The following is a 19,098-nucleotide window of genomic DNA, read 5'->3' as shown; positions in this document are numbered from 1 at the left end:
CTTCATGGGCCCTGCACTACCACCTCGCAAAATGACACAGGCTTCCCCAGCTCTTCAACAGGGAAGCAGAATTCTCTCCTTGCAGGAGCTTTGAAAAATACTGAGTCTAACATAATTTATTAAACTGTATAATTATGATTTCTCCTCTCTCGCTCTCGCTCACTTGCAGTTTGGAAGCAGAGCTAGCGTTTTGCGGCATGCAGCGTTGTTCCCAGAACTGATCATGACCCTCTGGTTTGGAGCTGAGTATAAGGCTTAAATCAGAGGCTCAGATGATTCTGTAATGACCTGGATCCAACTCTATTGATTTTCGCTATTGGGTGGAGGATTGTATTGTATTGTATGTTAACCGTGGGCCTAGAGATGCCGGAGAGGCTCCACTCCGCCGCAGTGGTCCACAACCCCACAACGACTACTGCAGTCCACTTCACCCCTCCGCCACCCCACAACAAACCACTCTTTCAGGGTTATTGTGCGCTTCGGCCCCCATGTTCGTACGTGTAAGACATTTAAAGATCTTACATTGTGTCATAAAAGAAGAAAGACGCCAGAGGATATGCCAAGAGCATCAGATATTCATGAACCATATTACAATCCGTAATCTGGCTTATAGTGCATATTTGCATGTCCAGATTGCCAATGAAGTAGGCCTCGACCTGACATTAAAATTTTCAATGTTAATTTTCTTGGAGTACCAATACTGAATTATCTCTCATTTGGTTTTTTATTATGGCATAATGCTATACATGCTAGAAGATGAAAATGTGCACTTGAAATGCAGCGAACAGTTGAAACTAGCCAGTAGCATGGAATTAAACACTTCGTTTCAAATAAATTGACTGTCTCAGCGGAAAAGATTAACAAAAGTCCAGTTCTCTAGCAAACCGACAAAAGTGACTTCATTGTTCTGCAAGGAATGCTTGACTGTCAGAAAGGTGGAAATAAAATAAGATCTGAAACTAATAAAATTTTAGCCCTCTGTAATTAGGTGAATGTATTTCAACTCACTTGATAGCTCCTGGCCGCATAAATCCGTTTGACGTGAGAGCACTACAAAACAGCCAAATCACTGAATGTAAACACGGGTCATGTGGAGACTACCCACCTCCCCACTACAACTCAAACTGCTCTGCACATCTGCCCTGGATCTATGATATTTCCGAACACCCCCCCCCCCCCCCCACCCCCAAGCGTTTGAGGTAAGATGCCAAAAATTTAAAAAATCAACTTTTCAAAAAAATGTTCATTTTGTAGAGCCTTTCTGAACAGTCTGATACATAACACACACGTTTGAGGAAATGTTAAGACATGATATTTGGTCTTCTGCATGCCAAAGTGCACTGCCACACCATTTCACACAGCATTCTTCTACCATGCATCACTGTATTTCGCTCTGTGGAATTCAAAGGTGTATATTTTGTAATGGATGTCATCAAACTATATTCACAACAGTGGGAAATAAAATGTCCTCCGTGGTGCCTCTCCTGCTACCAGTCGACCGGTCCCTCTTCCTTTTTTAAAAAAAAAAAAAAAAAATACATACATAAATAAATAAATAAATAAATAAAAAACAAATAGTACCGAAGACTGGTGTGATTTCTTGATCTGATTACGTATATTTTGTCACTGTCTGCTAGATGAAATGAAATAGGCCTGTCTAATATTGCAGCAATTGTAACACACACCAAATAAATGAGACTGTTTTGGCACAAATGGTCATTTTTATAGCACGACGTAATGTAATTCATGAAGTACCAATATCAAATGCCTATTAGGCCTAATAACAGCAAAAAGCTTTATGTTAGGTAATAGTTTCACATATCATTCATATGCTCCAGCTTCTCAAGGATGAGATCAAAAAGTAGTAGTATGAAATTTTTGTGTAAATTTGGAATCGTCATATTCTTCCATAATTTGTGTAATGTCCCCATTTGTTCTCCTTCCTCATTTCAACAAAGAATCTTGTCATCAATAATTTTTTAATTATTTCTGCCAGTGTTAAGACTCATTCTCTGGTTAGCTTCACTAATCCTGCCACAATCACCAGTTTAGTTACCCCACATTTATTCTCCGGTTAGGCATTATTATGTGTCTATATAATGCATTTTCTGCACTATTCCCAGAATTGAACTTAAGTGGCTGCTAGCCGGGAGCTGTACGCTAGTAAGTGTAGCAATCTGCCCAAAACTTTTCAGTCAAAATTTCATTTTCTTGGGTACACCAAGAAGATAATATGTAATTTTTCTAAACTCTTATTAGAGTTTGTCATTTATTTGCACTCTGGTACTCCGAATCTATGAATTTTGCTAGTAATTATAATAAAGCAGATCATTCGCAAACACAGTCAACCACATAACAAACAGCAATTGGCGTTCATCTGTTTGGCTTTATTTCCCCATTCCCCATTCCCTTTTGTATGCAGGAAAGTTTATTTTTAGATGCAACCAAGATTGCTCTGGCAGAGACATCACATACACTATGCATGCATTAAAAAACTCAACTTATGTTTCATTCAGAAATCAACTTGGAATGTGTTAAAAAATGTTAAGAAATCAGCAGGGATGTGTTTCAAAATTATATGAATAATCGATAGACCAACGTGTGCTGGATGCTAGGCACTTTGTGAAACAAGCTTTTTTCCCCCCCTCAAGAATACGAATTTGTGCGCCCCCCCCCCCCCCCCACACACACACACAAACACATACTGAAATTGGCACCTGGGGCAGACATCCCAGTTTGTCCCTCCGCCCCCTAAAAGACCCCTACATCCAGACCTGCTGCGCATGTGTGAATCTGGCAACTTGGACGCGACAGTAAAATTTTTCTGAGTAGTGCCTGGCTGCTTGCTGCTATTGCTTGTACAGCTAACAGCCATACTTCTGTAACCAGAAGCAGATGAAGGTACTACTCGTATGATACTCAACTGCACATGTGCATGAGCCTGCTTGCAACTGCTAGAAAGAATTTAAGGTAAACAGCTGCGATGTCACGCTCATCGGAGGCAATTTGTTGTTATGAAGCATTGCATAGTATTCCTAAAGCCTTTGACACATTTTGCTGGTGGCAGACACTTGTATGAGCTCTGTGTTTTGCTTTTGTATGTGGTGCATTTCCTTTGCAGCTTAAGTTTTATTTTCATAATTTCTCTCTCATGTTTTATTGCTGCAGTAACGGGATACAGTAATGTCCTTTGTTAGAGTATTGGTTCTTACCAGCAAAAATTTAACTGATAACTAAAACAATGGAAAATTCCCAGAATTCTAAAAATTCCCATGTTTTTCCCAGATCTCCTGGTTATCCCGGGTTGTATAGACCCTGCCTTACCATCTGTTTGTTGCAGAACTCTTGAACATATTTTAAGTTCAAATGTAATAAATTTCCTCAGGTCTGTAAAGCCTCTATCAAACAAATCACCACAGATCTAGGAAATATTGCTCACGTGAAACTCAGCTTGCCATTTCCTCACACAATATCCTGCGAGAGGAAGAGCAGAAAGACACATTCCACATTTCTAGATTTCTGCTTAGTGTTTGACACTGTGCCTCTCTGCAAAATGTTAAAGTTCCAAGTATACCTAATAAGTTCCCAGGTATGTGAGTGTCTCAGAGGCTTCTTAAGTAATATAACCCAGTACATTATTCTTGACAGCAGATGTTCATAAGAGGCAAGGGTATCACCAAGAGTTCCTCATTGAAGTGTGGGAGGACCACGTTGTTCACTATAAACATAAAAGATCTGACAGATAGGGTAAGCAGCAATCTGTGAATGTTTGCTGATGTTGATGTTATGCACAGGAAAGTATCATCATTGAGTGATGGCAGAAGAATACTGGAGGACATACATAGAAGGTCTATTTGGCATGATGAATGGCAGCTTGCTCTGAATGTACAAAAATGTAAGTTAATGCAGATGAGTAGAAACATAAGTTAATTCAGATGAGTAGGAAAATAAACTCTGTAATGTTCAAATACAGTATTAGTGTTGAGCTGCTCGACATGGTCACATTGATTAAATACCCAGGCACATTGTTGCAAAGGGCGGTAGTAGGGAAGGTGAAAGGTCAACGTTGGTCTACTGGGAGAGTTTTGCGAAAGTGCAGCTCATCTACAAAGGAAACCACATATAGAACACTAATGCAACCAATTCTTGAGTAGTGCTTCACTGTTTGTGATCACCACAATGTCGTATCACAGGAAGACATTGAAGCAATTCAGAGGTGTGCAGCTAAAGTTGTTACTAGTAGATTTGATCAACACGTGAATGTTATGGAGATTCTCCATGAACTCAAATGGGAATCCCTGGAGGAAGGACAGCGTCCTTTTCATGAAACACTATTAAGAAAGTTTAGAGAACTGTCATCTGCAACAGGCTGCAGAACAGGAAGGGGAATGACAGGCAGTGGTACACGGTACCATCGACCACATGACATTTGGGAGTTTGCAGAGAGTGAGTGAGTACAAATGTAGATGCATATGAATATATTATTCCCTACATACATCACATGATAAGAAGACCTTGGCGGTAAAATTAGAGAGAGACCAGCTCACACAGAGGCTTACCAAATCTCTCATCCTGCAGACTAGATGTGACTGGAATAAGAAAGGAGGTAACTGACCATGTGACACACAGTACCCTCTGCCACAGACCATAAGCTGGATTGCAAAGTATAGATGTACATACCGATATAGTGGTTCTCTCCCTTCCTCTACAATCCATCAAAGGCAAAATAATGACTCACAGATTTACTTAGATGTCTTGTCAGTATTCAACTGAAGGAAAATTAAAATAAATACGTAAATAAGTAGCCAGGTGGCAATTACGATCAGCAAGACACACTGGTTCTATAGCTGTACTAGGATCTAACTTGTCAACTGACAAGGTACAGTCACGACCCAATTCTAGTAGTGCAAATTGTTCCCTTGCAGTGTGACCACAAAAACTGATCATGAAGAGTAATCACAGAAAATACCTTTGTGGGAAGCCACAAGAATTTGCATTAATGCAATTAAATTTAGTGGCAATAAGAACAAGGAAAGTGTTATAACTCCAATAGAGAAGTCAACAGGAGACGCAAGCAAACACTGACAAGCAGAAGTTAAAAGATAATGGCGTGCCAATTATGTAAGCAAGTACACAATGCCAAGTGGAGCAGGAGTCAAGTATATGCCCAAAAACAAAGTAAAATGCACACAGTAAACATTTCATTGATGTCAGAGGTAAATGTGTTTGATACGGAAATTTCTGTGAAATTATGAACATTACATGGAAACACCATCTTGGCAAAAAATTTACAGCTTTTTCACTTAACTGGGCTTCCAGGCTAGCACAGAAACTTGAGAAAAACTGTTCTACCTAAGGGATTTGATTTTAAAATGTGCCAGAATGAGTGAATCATCTCATTTGGATGAGAAAACATACCTTCAAAAAAGCACATTGTTGTTGTGGTTGTTAACATGAAAACTTGTTTCACTGAACTCTCCACATGATTCTACCCTATGCATGTCTCTGCATCTCTGTGTAACTGCTGCAACCTACATCTATTTCAACCTGCTTACTGCAGACTAACCTTTGTGTCCCTCTACAATTATCACTCCCCCTCCCCCAACCCCCTCCCAAACTTCTCTCCTTTACCAAACTGAATGCCTCAGGAAGTGTCCTAGCGACTGAACCACTCTTTTAGTCGAGTCCAAATACATTTCTTTTCTCCCCAATTCAATTCAGTACCTCATAATTAGTTATTCATTCTACCCATCTAATTTTCAGCATTCTTCTATGCATCACATTTCAAAAGCCTCTATTCTATTCTCTTCTCTTCTCAACTACTCATTCTCCAAGTGTCACTTCTGTACAAGGCTACACTCTAAAGAAATACCTTCAGAAAAGACTTCTTAACAGTGGCAGACTAACGGGAGGAGGAGAGAGGGCGGGGGGGATGCGCCCCAGGCCTCTGACCCTAGGGGGCCTCCAAATCTCGTGCCCCCCCCCCCCCCCCCCTAGCACTAGACAATTTTTAATCAAATCCCAAACAAGGCCAAAATCTGTTCAGTAATATATATACATGCAGAATAGAAAAATAGGTTCCTACTTACTTATGATCACACTGTGACAATTGTTACTGGGTGTGTTCAAAATTTTTATAATCTTGATAAAACACTGCACAGAACTTAAAAACTGTAGAATGATAACCAGTTGTCTGCTGGGTCAATTACTCTACATGAAATGTTTCTTGATGATGTACGCAAGTGTACTATGAGTACAGCTTAAAAATACATGCATAAGTTATTGACAAGACCAAGAAATGATGAAGGATTTTATATTGCCTTTTACATATTACAATATTTTTAGACCAGAAATACCTTGCGTTCTGCAGTTATGAAGATATTTCATTGGAAAATAGAGAAAATTTCTTAGAACTGGTGCCTGTGTTGGCAAAAGATGATCTAGTATTGAAAACGCATTGTTTAAAACTTGAGGAGTCTGCTGGTGGGACAAAGAGATTACCTTCTTATTCCTCAAAAGGTATACAAAAGAATTTATTTTTATTTGGGTTAATATGTTGAGGGAAAATTTATTGCAGATATAAAAGAAGACTTTATAATACAGAATAATTTTTGACAGCAGTCTACATGAAAGTAGTAGAACTAATCAAATGAGCACAACAATTACAGATGTCCACATGGAAAGTAACATTGTGGGAGTTCGAGATCCCTTCTCAATTTTGCCCCCCCCCCCCCCCCTCCCCTCTCCCAAATGTTTGGGGAGTTCATGCATTCCCTCTAGCACCACCTCTTTGAAGCTGTAGAGAAGTTAGATTCATTCTTCTCATTTTCTACATGCAGATGGGAATTACTTGTAGAAAAAACAATAACAAGTTTGAAATGATTATCTGATACTCACTGGAACACTCATTACAATTTAGTTAAAGTCACAAAATAAAATCTGAAAACAACTGTGAGCACTTTGGAAGATATGCATGACCCATGTCAAGCCTCGACATTGGATCTGCAGAAAGCTTGCTCTTTCCAGCTACATGCAATTTTACCTTTCTGCCCGACATCAACTGTCAGCAGAAGATACTGAAGAAAATAGATTTTGCTCAACAGTATCTGCAGGCTCCAAAAATGATTTTGAAAATCATCTTACCACATTAAAATCTTGAATGAATTTTTGGCGATGGAACAAACTACAATTATAGGCAATGCTGTTACTTTGGACACTAAAAAAATGCAATGATGTGGCCATTAACATTGATTGACTGGAAAATGGAGCACAAATAAATCAGTGCCAGGTGCACTAGCTCATGATACTGGATTATCTATTCAAGAAGTTTTTTCTTGGTCAATGTTTGTAAGTACAGACCAAATTATACAAGAACTAGCAAACCTGGCAACGCTTCAGTATTGCTCAATATGTATGGAAATTTGATATTTATCCTAATCTCCTTCTTCCTCTTCTCTCTGTCCTCCTCCTCCTCCTCCCCCCCCCCCCCACTCTGTCTGTCTCCTCACTCTGTCCTCCTCCTCTGCCTCTCTCTGTCCATTACTAGGCAGATATTCTGACCATTACACCACCACAGCATTATGGTCAACATAGCTGCACGAACTACCTAAGTCAAATACCCTCCACAACACAAACTCCAATTCACATCTCCCCTTATATTGTCACTATTACCAGGGCACTCTCACATTAAAATAGCACACCAGCATTGGACGTAATGGGGCAGTGCTGTACTACATGTGATTGTATAGATCTTAAATTAAATTTTCCCTGAGACATTTAAGTCTCTAATTTATCTAAGATAACGTTGGAAGCTGAAGAAGTGAATTAAAATTTGTGCTCCGGCCGGGACTCGAACCCGGGTCTTCTTGCTTACTATGCAGATATGCTGACCATAATGCTGTGGAACAGCACTTCCCCATTACGCAAATGCTGGGGTGCTATTCCAATGTCGGAGAGCCCTGGTGATAGTTACAATATAAAGGGAGGTGTGAATTGTGGTTTGTATTGGGGGGTATTTGACTTGGGTAGTTTGTGCAGCTATGTTGACCATAATACTATGGTGGTGTAATGGTCAGTATATCTGCCTAGTAAGCAGGAAGACCTGGGTTTGAGTCCTGGTTGTAGCAAAAATTTTAATTCACTTGTTCAGCTTCCAACGTTACCGTAGATAAATTAGAGACTTAAATGTCTCAGCGGAAATTTAATTTAAGAAAAATATACTTGTCAGCAGTACATTTCCCACACAAAAAGATACACAAAGAAACATGGGTTGGGAGATGCAGATTGGACGTAATGGATGTTAGGAGCCAACAAGGCACTGACTGCAATTCAGATCATCATAGAGTGAGAATGAAGTATTGGCAAAGGATCTCACTATTCAGTAAACAAAAAGGCCACAAACAAAAAAAGTTTGGCATTAAGAAACTGAAGCTCGAAGGAATGCGGAGAATATATCAGACGAAAATAGAAGAGGGGGCTAAGGACAACACCAACACTTCAAAAGAATATATAGAAATAATGTGGAAACTTAAGACTGCAACTCTCAAAGCAGCTGGAGACGTTCTGGGATATGTTCAGGCTCAAAGGATGGCGTATTCGTTTCATGGTAAAACCATGAACTTCTTGCAAACTCCTATTCATTAGACACAATATTCTCACAGTTTATACCGTGAATATACTAGAAACTATAATGCTAGTGAAAGAAGACACCAAGATCACAAGAAGAAACATGGATATTCACAACTATGAAACAAGGCATAGAAAAGATTTTCATATGATTAACACATGATTAACTTTAACAGGGAAGGGCCCCTATGTCAAAGGAGCTACTTATAATAACTTGTTACCAAATGAAGTTAAGATATTGACAGGGGACACTTTTAAAAAGTGAGTCAAGCAGTGGCTTGTCCAAAAACGCCCTTATAACTTGAATTTATCATGAATTACAATGTAATAAGAAATAATGTAAACTAAAAATGTAATTGTAAAAATGTTATACTTAGTTGAAAATGCACATGCATGTAAAATTACGTGCTACGAGCAATAAATTCAATTGAATTGATAAAGAATGTATGAGAGGAACTGAAGAGCATAACATGGCACGAATGAAATTATTTCAAAGAACAACTAGAACAAATCTGAATGAATATAACGAGAAGCACCACATAGCTAAGAGGATTTGCCAACAGAAGAAAAGAGCACTAGAAAAGAAACAAATTTGAAGAAACTGAAGAGATAGGAGAAGAGAAGCTAATATGTGAAATGTACCAAAAGATTAAACAAGGAAAGGCCAAGTTTCAAGCCAGAACAAATATGTGTAGGAGCAAAGAAGGGGATTTGATATGGGAGAGTAATATAATACTTGACACATGGGCAGAATATTTTCAAGAGTTGCTGAACCAAGATGCAGAAGGATTATAATGAGAAGAACTGGTGGAAATAACTTATTATGGGTCAAAGGTCTTAACACTAGAATCCACACTGGAGGAAGTGATACAAGCTATTAAGACCCTGAAAAACAATAAGGCACCTGGAGATCAGATCCATGCAGAACTTCTCAAATATGGTGGGGAAACACTGTAGAAAGCAATACATAAAGTAATACTGAGCACCTGGCAAGAAGAGAGCATGCCAATGGAGTGGGAAACAGCTATAATGTACTCCAAACACAAAAAAGAGATAAATTAAACTGGCAGAACTATCAAGCAATCTCCCTGCTAAATACTACATATAAAGTGTTCAAGATACTAACTAGGCAGCTTACTCCCCCTATGTGGTGGAGAGAACTGTGGCTATCAGAGTGGCTTTAGAAGAAATAGGTATTTTAAACAAGCCTATGACAGCATCTCAAGCGTGGCATTGTGGAATGTAATGAAAGAGGCTGGAACAGCTAAGAAGTTTGTTAAACTTACTGTGATGACCCTAAGCGAAGCCAACTGTAAAGTAAAAATACAAGGCGAAATCTCCATAGAAATGAAGCAAAGGAGCTACGACAGGATAACAATATCTCCTCACAACTATTCAACCTCTGCCTAGAAAAAGTCATAAGTTACATAGAGCTAAACAGAGGAGGAACCATTTTTAATTATTCACTGCAGTAGCTAGCATACACAGACAATGTGGTATTACTCACACAAAACATTACCGTGCTGGCCGATGCCTATCAACAACTAGAAAGAGGTACATGGGAACTTGGCCTGGTAGTGAAAGTTGAAAAGATCAAGTACATGGCAATGACCAACCAATGAAACCTAACAAATAGTTCAAATGGCTCTGAGCACTATGGGACTTAACTTCTGAGGTCATCAGTCCCCTATAACGTAGAACTACTTAAACCTAACTAACCTAAGGACATCACACACATCCACACCCGAGGCAGGATTTGAACCTACGACCATAGCGGTCGCTCAGTTCCAGACTGTAGCACCTAGAACCGCTCGGCCAATACCTAACAAATCTCAGGATAGACGACAAGGAGTTTGAAAGGTTGAGAGATTTCAAGCACCTTGGATTGACTATCACAAAGAGAAATGGCATTGGCAGCAAGGTAGAAGCTAAAATAGTAGGACCAAACAGGTGCTACTCCGCTGTACTACCCACGCTTATGAGCTCACTTCTATCACAAAAATTTAAAATTCTCATTTACAGTACAATAAGATCAGTTGATAAATACAGTGCTGAGGTATGGATCATGACTGCAAATGAGGACAATATCCTTAACATTTGGGAAAGAAAGTTCTGTTTCAGCTATATGGCCCAATATACGATTACAAAGGTTGGCGCACCTGTCTGAATGTGGAACTAGAACAACTTTTTGAAGAACCTGACATTGTCACCACCATTAAAATAAGAAGACTGCAATGGGCAGGACAAGTGGTTAGAATGGAGGAAGACAGAATATGTAAGAGGATTTTTTTATGGCACGGCTGGAGGCAGACGATTGACGGGGCATCCCAGAAAGAGATGGGTGGACAGAATTGAAGAAGACATGAAAGAGCTAGGTGTCAGAGGATGGAGGCAGAAAGCCATGGGCTGGAAAGAATGGCAGGATATTGTGATGCAGGCCAGGGCCCCTCAAGGGTTGTAGAGCAGAGGGATGAGCAAGCGAGTAATTTATCTTAACTGTCTAAGGTCTTTGCCCCATTATTTCTCTCCCTTATCTCTATAGGTCTCCTGAGTTACTCTACTGGGCTCCTGTAGTCCAGGCACATGACTTTTTTCACAATTGGTTGCCCAAGTTGGCTCCAGTGGCCCAACAAGTGTGGCCTTTGTGGATTCTTGTGGCACACCCAAAGTTTCATCTTTACTCTACCTAATTCTAAATACTGTTCACAGGACTAGTCTTTTAGCTAAGGACACGACACACTGAGAGAGAGAGAGAGAGAGAGAGAGAGAGAGAGAGAGAGAGAGAGAGAAAGGGTGGGCTTCTACACAGCTGACAAATTTGAATATCAGTGCTCCAAATTTACAGTTTTTTTGTACACAGACAAACAGCAAGGAAGCTGTGTGGCTCGTGACAATTAGCACATTGACATACATGATTTAATAATACCTAAGGAACCAGAAATCACACTACTGATACACCTAAATATAAAGCAAAATAAAGATCACATAAAGCAAACATGTTTAAGATGTGACATAATAAAAATAATCTGAAAATTTTGAATAATTCCTCGATTTCACTGAAATTGTGTAAATAAATATTGTAATCCCTTTAGGAAGTATTTTTTGGTTAAAACATGAAACTATTATTTTTCTGTCATACACTTTCATCTGCCATTAATATAATGGTAAAATAACAATAAAACGGGTAATGTAAATCTTAACTTGCATTCAAGTATTTTCCCAGTATTATTGTCAAGTCACAAGAACTAAGCTTCGCAGTGATTTGTAATAACCATAGCCACAGATATTCCTTTTTATATTTACTGTATTTCACATACCCCATTTCAGTAATTACCTCTTACACCGTGACTGATATCTCCATCATAAAGTATGAAGCAGAAGCACTGTAAATATCTGAATGCTTATCAAGTTTTCCATCAGTCTGACATATGTCAAGAATTACATATTCACATTATTCTGGAAAGCAGTATTTCACACAATAAACAATGTCAAAAAGTAATAACTAGCAGACCATAACATGATACTACTGTGCCGAGTGGAAACATCTGGTTAGACAGTAAGTGTTCCAAATTTCTTAATATTTCACAGTTCAAAATTAATTTCTACTTCTCTCTCTATTCAAACAGCAAAAATAAATCACTGGTCAGGATAATGAGGGTAGACAACACCCTAACATATAAGGAAAGTATTGGATAGTAAATCATTTTAGGAAGGATTTTTGCTAAGAATATCTCACATAAACAAGAAGTTTTATAATTATCTCTAACACGAATATCAGGGACTATTCATCTTTTACAGAGTTTGAATTTTAATTTTAATGACAGATAATTGTGCAAGACACAGTTTAGAATGCTATTATTTATTTATTTATTTATTTCATGTTAAAAGCAACACATATGGACATAAAACCAATATAAAATGTTACTCCCTATATACAAGTAAACATTCAGGCAGTATCCTAAAGAGATCAACAGAAGCCCAAAAAATTGCGTCTTCTATGGAATCTACAATAATAATACTGAAACTACATAATGGACATTTGGGGCCAATGGAATAATGCCATGAATGGAAGCAATTTATGTCCAACGTAACATATTTTACACTGCTTGGAGTAAAGTTATGTTTCTTATTTCCTTATTATTGCAAGATATTATGATTATATATTACACTGACATATAGATGCAAGTACAAACTTACAACTGGCATCTAGTGCCTTGCTGAACATTTTGCAAGGTATAAGTGGTTCCTTCAGTTCTCGAAAAAAGAGTTTCAGTGCTCCTGTGAGAACATGCACATCTTCCTCTTCCTCCAAAGCTTTGTAGTTATCTTGATTGACCTGTCAAGTAGAACAGATAATGTAAACATTACATCATTAGGTATGAAAACATTCTCTCCTTCAGATGTAATCTCCAAATGAGAATATAATATACAGAGGAAAGAGTCGCGTAACTCAAAACTGAAGACATGCGACATAATCTGCTGAAAATTACAAGGCATAGTTGGAGGGGGTGAGGGGAGAGTTGGGAACAAAATACATGAACTTCATGCTATTCTGCAAGCAATTATGTCACCATAGTAAATTTACTGTGTAACATTATGTTAGGAGTCAACTTTGTTAGCTGTCACTAGAGGTCTGCATCTGGCATTCATGCTCACTTGATTTTTGCTCAGCCCATGTAGTTTTGCAAAAGTCCAACAGATAGCAATACAGCCGCTTTGCATGAAGGGAGTAACTGCACTTAGCTTCTTCGCACTCATTTGAGTACTGCATGCTGGAATGGCCTGACCATCTTTTTAGACTGCCATTCAGTTGGCCCTGGAGAATAATGACACGAAATTTGGTCCAAATGACTGTGTGAAATTGAATCTTGATTCAAAAGAACATACTCTGAGTGTGAAAGATGGTGTTAATACCCATTTGAGATAGATTCTCACTAGCAAAACATGGATGGAAATCACACCAGCTACATCTCTATGGCCCTCCTGATGCGAAGATCCACCACTACACATCTGAAGGCATTTGTCTGTAGAACGAGAAGAAGTGTAAGTTCTAAAGCATTACCGGTTTCAGTAAAAGGTATGGGATCTAAAAGAGAGAATAGAAATGTGTGCTATGGATCTTCCGCCATTTCATTAATATCAGATAAAGTATTTTATGCTTTATGTTAGGAACTTGTATATTTCAGTTCATACTTGGGACTTGTGAACTGTCTCCAACATTTTGCTTCATCCTTTGACAGTAGCACGAAGCACTGAAAGGCAAGCCAATGAAATATAGGCAACTATGATGCCCAGCATTGGCCAGGCCATATGCGTAGAAGTAAGTGCACGTACAGTGGATATGTGGATTGATATACATCACAAAACATGTACTTCTCTCATATGAAAAAAATGGTGGAATTTATTGAGAACTACACTGAGAACACATAATTAAACTTAACAGTGAATCCCCAACATATTATGAAGATATCATTTGTCTTATACTGAGGCACTAATACATGCAAGGCATCGCAATTCTTTCAGCGTTATGCACGTACTGCACATTTTGAACACAGCCCTGAGACATATTTTCAATTATGATTATTTGAAAAATGAAGTTGCAGTGCTTTATCGGATGACTTATGACACAAATTCAGTACAGATAAGCTTGAAGCAAGAAACAGACTAGGTGGAACAGCTTGTTTAGAATAGTGCAGTCTGTAGTGTGGTAGTTTGATAAAATCTTGGAAACACTGTTGGAGAAAGACATCTCTGAAAAAGATTACTGGTTACAACAGCAACACTGCAAAAGAAGCTCATGACATTTCAGGCCAATACAAAAATGCAACAGAAGTGGTCGAAGGCGAGAACTATCCTATAACAGTTTGTACTGTTAGGGAAGTCATTTAACGCAGGGCCTGAAAATACAGATGTACATTTAAATTATTGCCGATCCAGTTTTTCTGTTTAATACACGCTACATCACCAGCAAAAGAAAATTGAACCAAATTTCAGAATACCAGTTTCAGTGACACTGGTATGTTGGCAGTACAGTAGAACTGTCATACTATCTTCTTGTAACTGTAAATACTATGGGTGATGAAAGAGTGCTGTCTAGAGAAAGTCAAAATTTGGAGGTTGCTGTTTCTCACAGACACAATACATTAAATACTGTGCATCAAATCTGTGATGAAATACCAATTCCAGGCAACCTAAAAAAGAATCTAATATGACAATAACTACTTCTTCTTTTTCTTTTTTTTTTTTTTTTTTTTGCCACCAAACGAGTCGGCCCGGTTCACCAGCAAAAAATATAATAAAATAATAATAATAGTAAAATGTAGTCTCTGTTTTTTATAGTGAGCAGACTGTGTACCACATCAGGCTCAATCTATCCATGAACTTGACTCGTATTTAAACCAAATGGATGGCACTGACAAAGATGATCCACTTGAGAGGTGGGAGCATAACAATAGTCTTTTCCCAATTAAGCTAATTTTGTGAGATAACTGTTTTTGTTTTAACCTCACAATCAGTTGGGAAAGACCTTCAGTCAGCAAGTAACCTTATTTCAGACAAATAAAGCAGAATACATCTGAAACCAGCCAACAATATCATGAAAATTCTTTGTAATTACAGCACTAACAGAGAAAAATTTGGAGACAATTTTTTCCTCTTACATTTATAATTTGTTAGGTGGTAAAATTCATGTATGTGAATTTTAATCACTAAAGCAGATAGTCCTATAAAACACAGTAATGTGATTATTCAGTCTGAGACTGAGGATAACAACAAAAGCTGGTAGTTACTTAGTTTTTTGTCAAACTGTTTTCAAATTTTTGTTATTGTATAAAGCACATTATTTTCTCTTATGAATCACAGTGATCTTGCGATTAAACATTACCATTCAGGAATATTCGTCTAAAATATAACTAAATTTATGTGAGTGTAGTTCCATCAGGTGATGGGAGTAAAGAAGCAATAACAGCCTGCATACACACATGGTGTGCACACCAGAGAGGGCAGTCTCTTCCCTCCACACAGTGCTTCATTTGACCACTAGACATCCATTCCGAGCATAGACACACGCTTATGCTGTGCGTGAGTGTGGCACACTTGAGCAAGTATGAGCAAGCAAATGTCCAAAAGACCTCTAGTTGCCACACTTAAACAGCCAAAACCCTACTACTAATGTCAATTTTTTTTAAAGTACCAGGCTCTACAATCAGTGGGCTTCTGCAAGCATCATTCAACAGACATTCTTACAGACCATGATGCTATTTTAATATAGACACTTTTGTAGCAAGCTGGTGAATGCTGTCAACTTCCAGAACAGAATGTCAAATTATGTCCCTGTGTGTGTGTGTGTGTGTGTGTGTGTGTGTGTGTGTGTGTGGGGTGGGGGGTGGGGGGGTGGGGGGGGCAACAGTTATTGGATAAAATTATCTCCGTTTTCTTGAACCATTAGGTTTACATGGTACTTCATAATTTATTTGTAATAGTCAGCTGAATTACATCCTGGTGACATCTTGCCAGAACCATGGAATTTACAGGTACTACCAGAGGCTATGTTGATGTCTGAATGTAGGGATGTTAGAAGAGCTTCCAATCTCCTTGGAAAGCAACTAGCTTTGTATATTTATGCACCACTAAGGGCAAAGCTGCTGTTCCAATTAAAGTAGTTGCATAATCTTGTGTCAATGGCTACCTTTATAACACTAAGTTGATGATTACAAAAATATTTTTGGATCACCAAATATAATTCTACGCTCTGCTAGCATTCCCCCTTTACATGATGTAACCACAATTAACTCAACCAATTGCTAAATATAAAATATCTCCAAAGCATTAGTTAAAAGAGCAACACATCATTAGTTATGATGATCTGCAGCCTTCCAATGACAAAGGAGGATGTCCTTAAAAATTTGAAATAACATTTCAACCTAACACACAAAAATATTGAAAGTTTTGTCACAGCACTTCTTTACAAATAGCTATGTTACCATTTCATAAGACAATACCTAACTAATCTACTAAGTGAGTGAAATTTCAACTCTACTATAACACAACCTGTGATTTACAAAATGTAAACATGATTACAGATTAAATTACCTTATCAGAAACTTTACAAAATTATGACAACAATGAAATAGGTCACTAATAACTAAAAACCTTTTCTGTCATCATTCTTTTGAAGGGGTTTAACAAAAGCACATTATATTTATATGCATCTGTTGTTGTTTAGCCACTTCATTTCAAGATTTGTTGAAGCCCACTATGAGGGGGGATGTTTCTCAATTCCGTAATCTATTTACAAAATTAAGGTGCAACCCCTTACTTAACCACATAGCCAAATCTCTCTCTTTTTGGTTTAATTTTTTTTTGACCTCACTCTCTCTGTACATTCTCACTTAAACTTCCATGTGATTTTCTGCACCATACAAAGATCTCAGTCTCATACAAGCTTCCATACACTTTAGCACTTACCCCAGATATTATCATATCCTAATAATAATTCCCAAAGACCCCAAGGAGCTGACTATGAAACACTGTGCCAACGACTCAAGCAGTTTGTGTAAAAGAGGGACAGACAATAAGGGACTGCAAAATGCTTTTAAACTATAATAACTTTTCCTGTTACTAGCAAGGCAAGAGTGTTTATTTCCTCTACTGTAGCTGACAAGAGCTCGTCTCCCCATGTTTCTCAAGAAGAAAGAAGAACAGCAGAAAGTGCAGCTGGCTTGTTTGGGCTTTCACTTGACATGCTGCAATGAATCCCTATTTCAACTTTACTGCACCATAATTCCTGGAAGATACCTTGAACATATGATCTAGGCAGTCTGTGAAAAATAAAAAAGGGGGTGATGAGAAATACTTGGAGCTATTTGTAAAGGAAAATAGCCTTGGTTACAAAGTGTTTAGTCTAGGAGAGATAGCAGACGACATTAAAACAATGATACGCATCTGTCCATTTTCTTTCATTTATGCTTTAAATGTAACAACACATATAAATGACATTCTAAAGGTCTTGAAAAAGATGAGTTTGGTGATATGGCATCTCCCAGAGTTTATAATCACTCTGTTTACACCTGGTTGGTCACGTAAATGCTCCAATAACGCAGTTCTAGCTGCCGGATTTTCTCTTCCATAGCCGATTCTTGCTCCCATGTAAATGCAGTCACTTTCGAAATGCGCTTGGGTTGTCATGTTCCATGTCATTTTTAAAGATTTTTACCTAATCTGGACAAAGTGACTCTTTCTGCAGTGAAGGGGAAGTAGAAAATTAGACTGAGCATGAAGTTGTCTACCTGTGATATTTAACTGAAGAGAAGCAGCTATAGTGCTGACTACATCCAAACTCAGAAAGCTGATTTCCAGGCACATGTGTGTAAACCAATTGATTGGTTAACTGATATTTGACTGGTCTAGTAAAAAACTTCAGGCTGTAACATATAAACATGGCAGTGGATGTGGTTTCCAAAATTCAGTTCTCATCTTCTGGAAGTTATCTAATACATAAACAGAACAGCTGAAAGGCTTTGCTAATGCAGTGGCAGATTATCTTAAATCAGCTCCAATGTTGTAACAGACACATTTTTCTTCCAATAGCCTTGCTTGGCATTGTTTCCAATGAAGCAAATGTGAAAATAGTTACTACTTTTTATTAATGATAATTTTAAACATTTATTGATCACTTTCACTCAAAAATGATCAATATTTTATTGTAGTTTACTTAATTAGCCATCAGTTATTTTGTAAATGTGTGTGACACTTTTTTTCTGACATGGTCCACATAGTTAAGAATCTCATTGCTATGGGTCTGTGGAACAAACTACAAAAAACATAAATACAGTTTTTTCCTTTAAATCAAAATGCATTGGAGTTTTATACACCTCAGTGTCTCTTTTATGCCACCATATAGGAAGTGTGTCATGCTAAGAGTAAGCTCTTCTAAATCTGAAATAATAGAGTGCACAATACTTTTATTTTAATAACACAGCAGCTGCTTCCAATTATGTTGTAGGGCTTTCTCAGTTGGAAAGACAAAACAAACAACATTACAGAAAATCCTATTACTTAACGGTTTCTGAATATACTGATGTAGACATTTATGGTTAAATCACAGCTAGTCACCAAAAAAGTAAAAGCAATAGTTTGTATACAATTTCAAACACAATTCTATGTTATAAGCTTTTAACGTTCCTACAGATACCATCATTACTATTGTTGTGCCATTGTGTGATAACCTCATGTAAATGAGATATCCTCACAGGTACATTCTTCAAAATGTTGTCACTGGAATGTAACATCAATGGACTTTGATAACGGTAACGGGTTGTCTTCACGCTATGGTTACTGTTAACTTGAAGCATTACACTGCATGAAAGTCAGTAAAGTACTGCTTTGCATTGAAATTGGAATTGGAATAAAAGAACTGAAGTTTAAACATTCAACACTGATCTACAATAAATGCATGTTCAAACAATGATCTAT

General features: G+C 37.9%; 1 protein-coding gene across 2 annotated transcripts in view; it reads right to left on the bottom strand.

Annotated features, from left to right (window-relative positions):
* Nucleotides 1–19,098, bottom strand: part of LOC126299398 (rho GTPase-activating protein 15-like) — a 237,644-nt gene that overhangs the window by 18,645 nt on the left and 199,901 nt on the right. For both annotated transcript variants that reach the window (XM_049991271.1, XM_049991272.1), the window contains one exon: nucleotides 12,823–12,961. In XM_049991271.1, coding sequence (XP_049847228.1) covers nucleotides 12,823–12,961 — 139 coding nt within the window. The remainder of the gene's footprint in view (nucleotides 1–12,822; nucleotides 12,962–19,098) is intronic.

This window comes from Schistocerca gregaria, chromosome X, assembly GCF_023897955.1.
Source record: "Schistocerca gregaria isolate iqSchGreg1 chromosome X, iqSchGreg1.2, whole genome shotgun sequence".
Classification (NCBI taxonomy): domain Eukaryota; kingdom Metazoa; phylum Arthropoda; class Insecta; order Orthoptera; family Acrididae; genus Schistocerca; species Schistocerca gregaria.
Note: the sequence above shows the minus strand (reverse complement) of the source record. Positions and strands in the feature narration are given on the sequence as shown.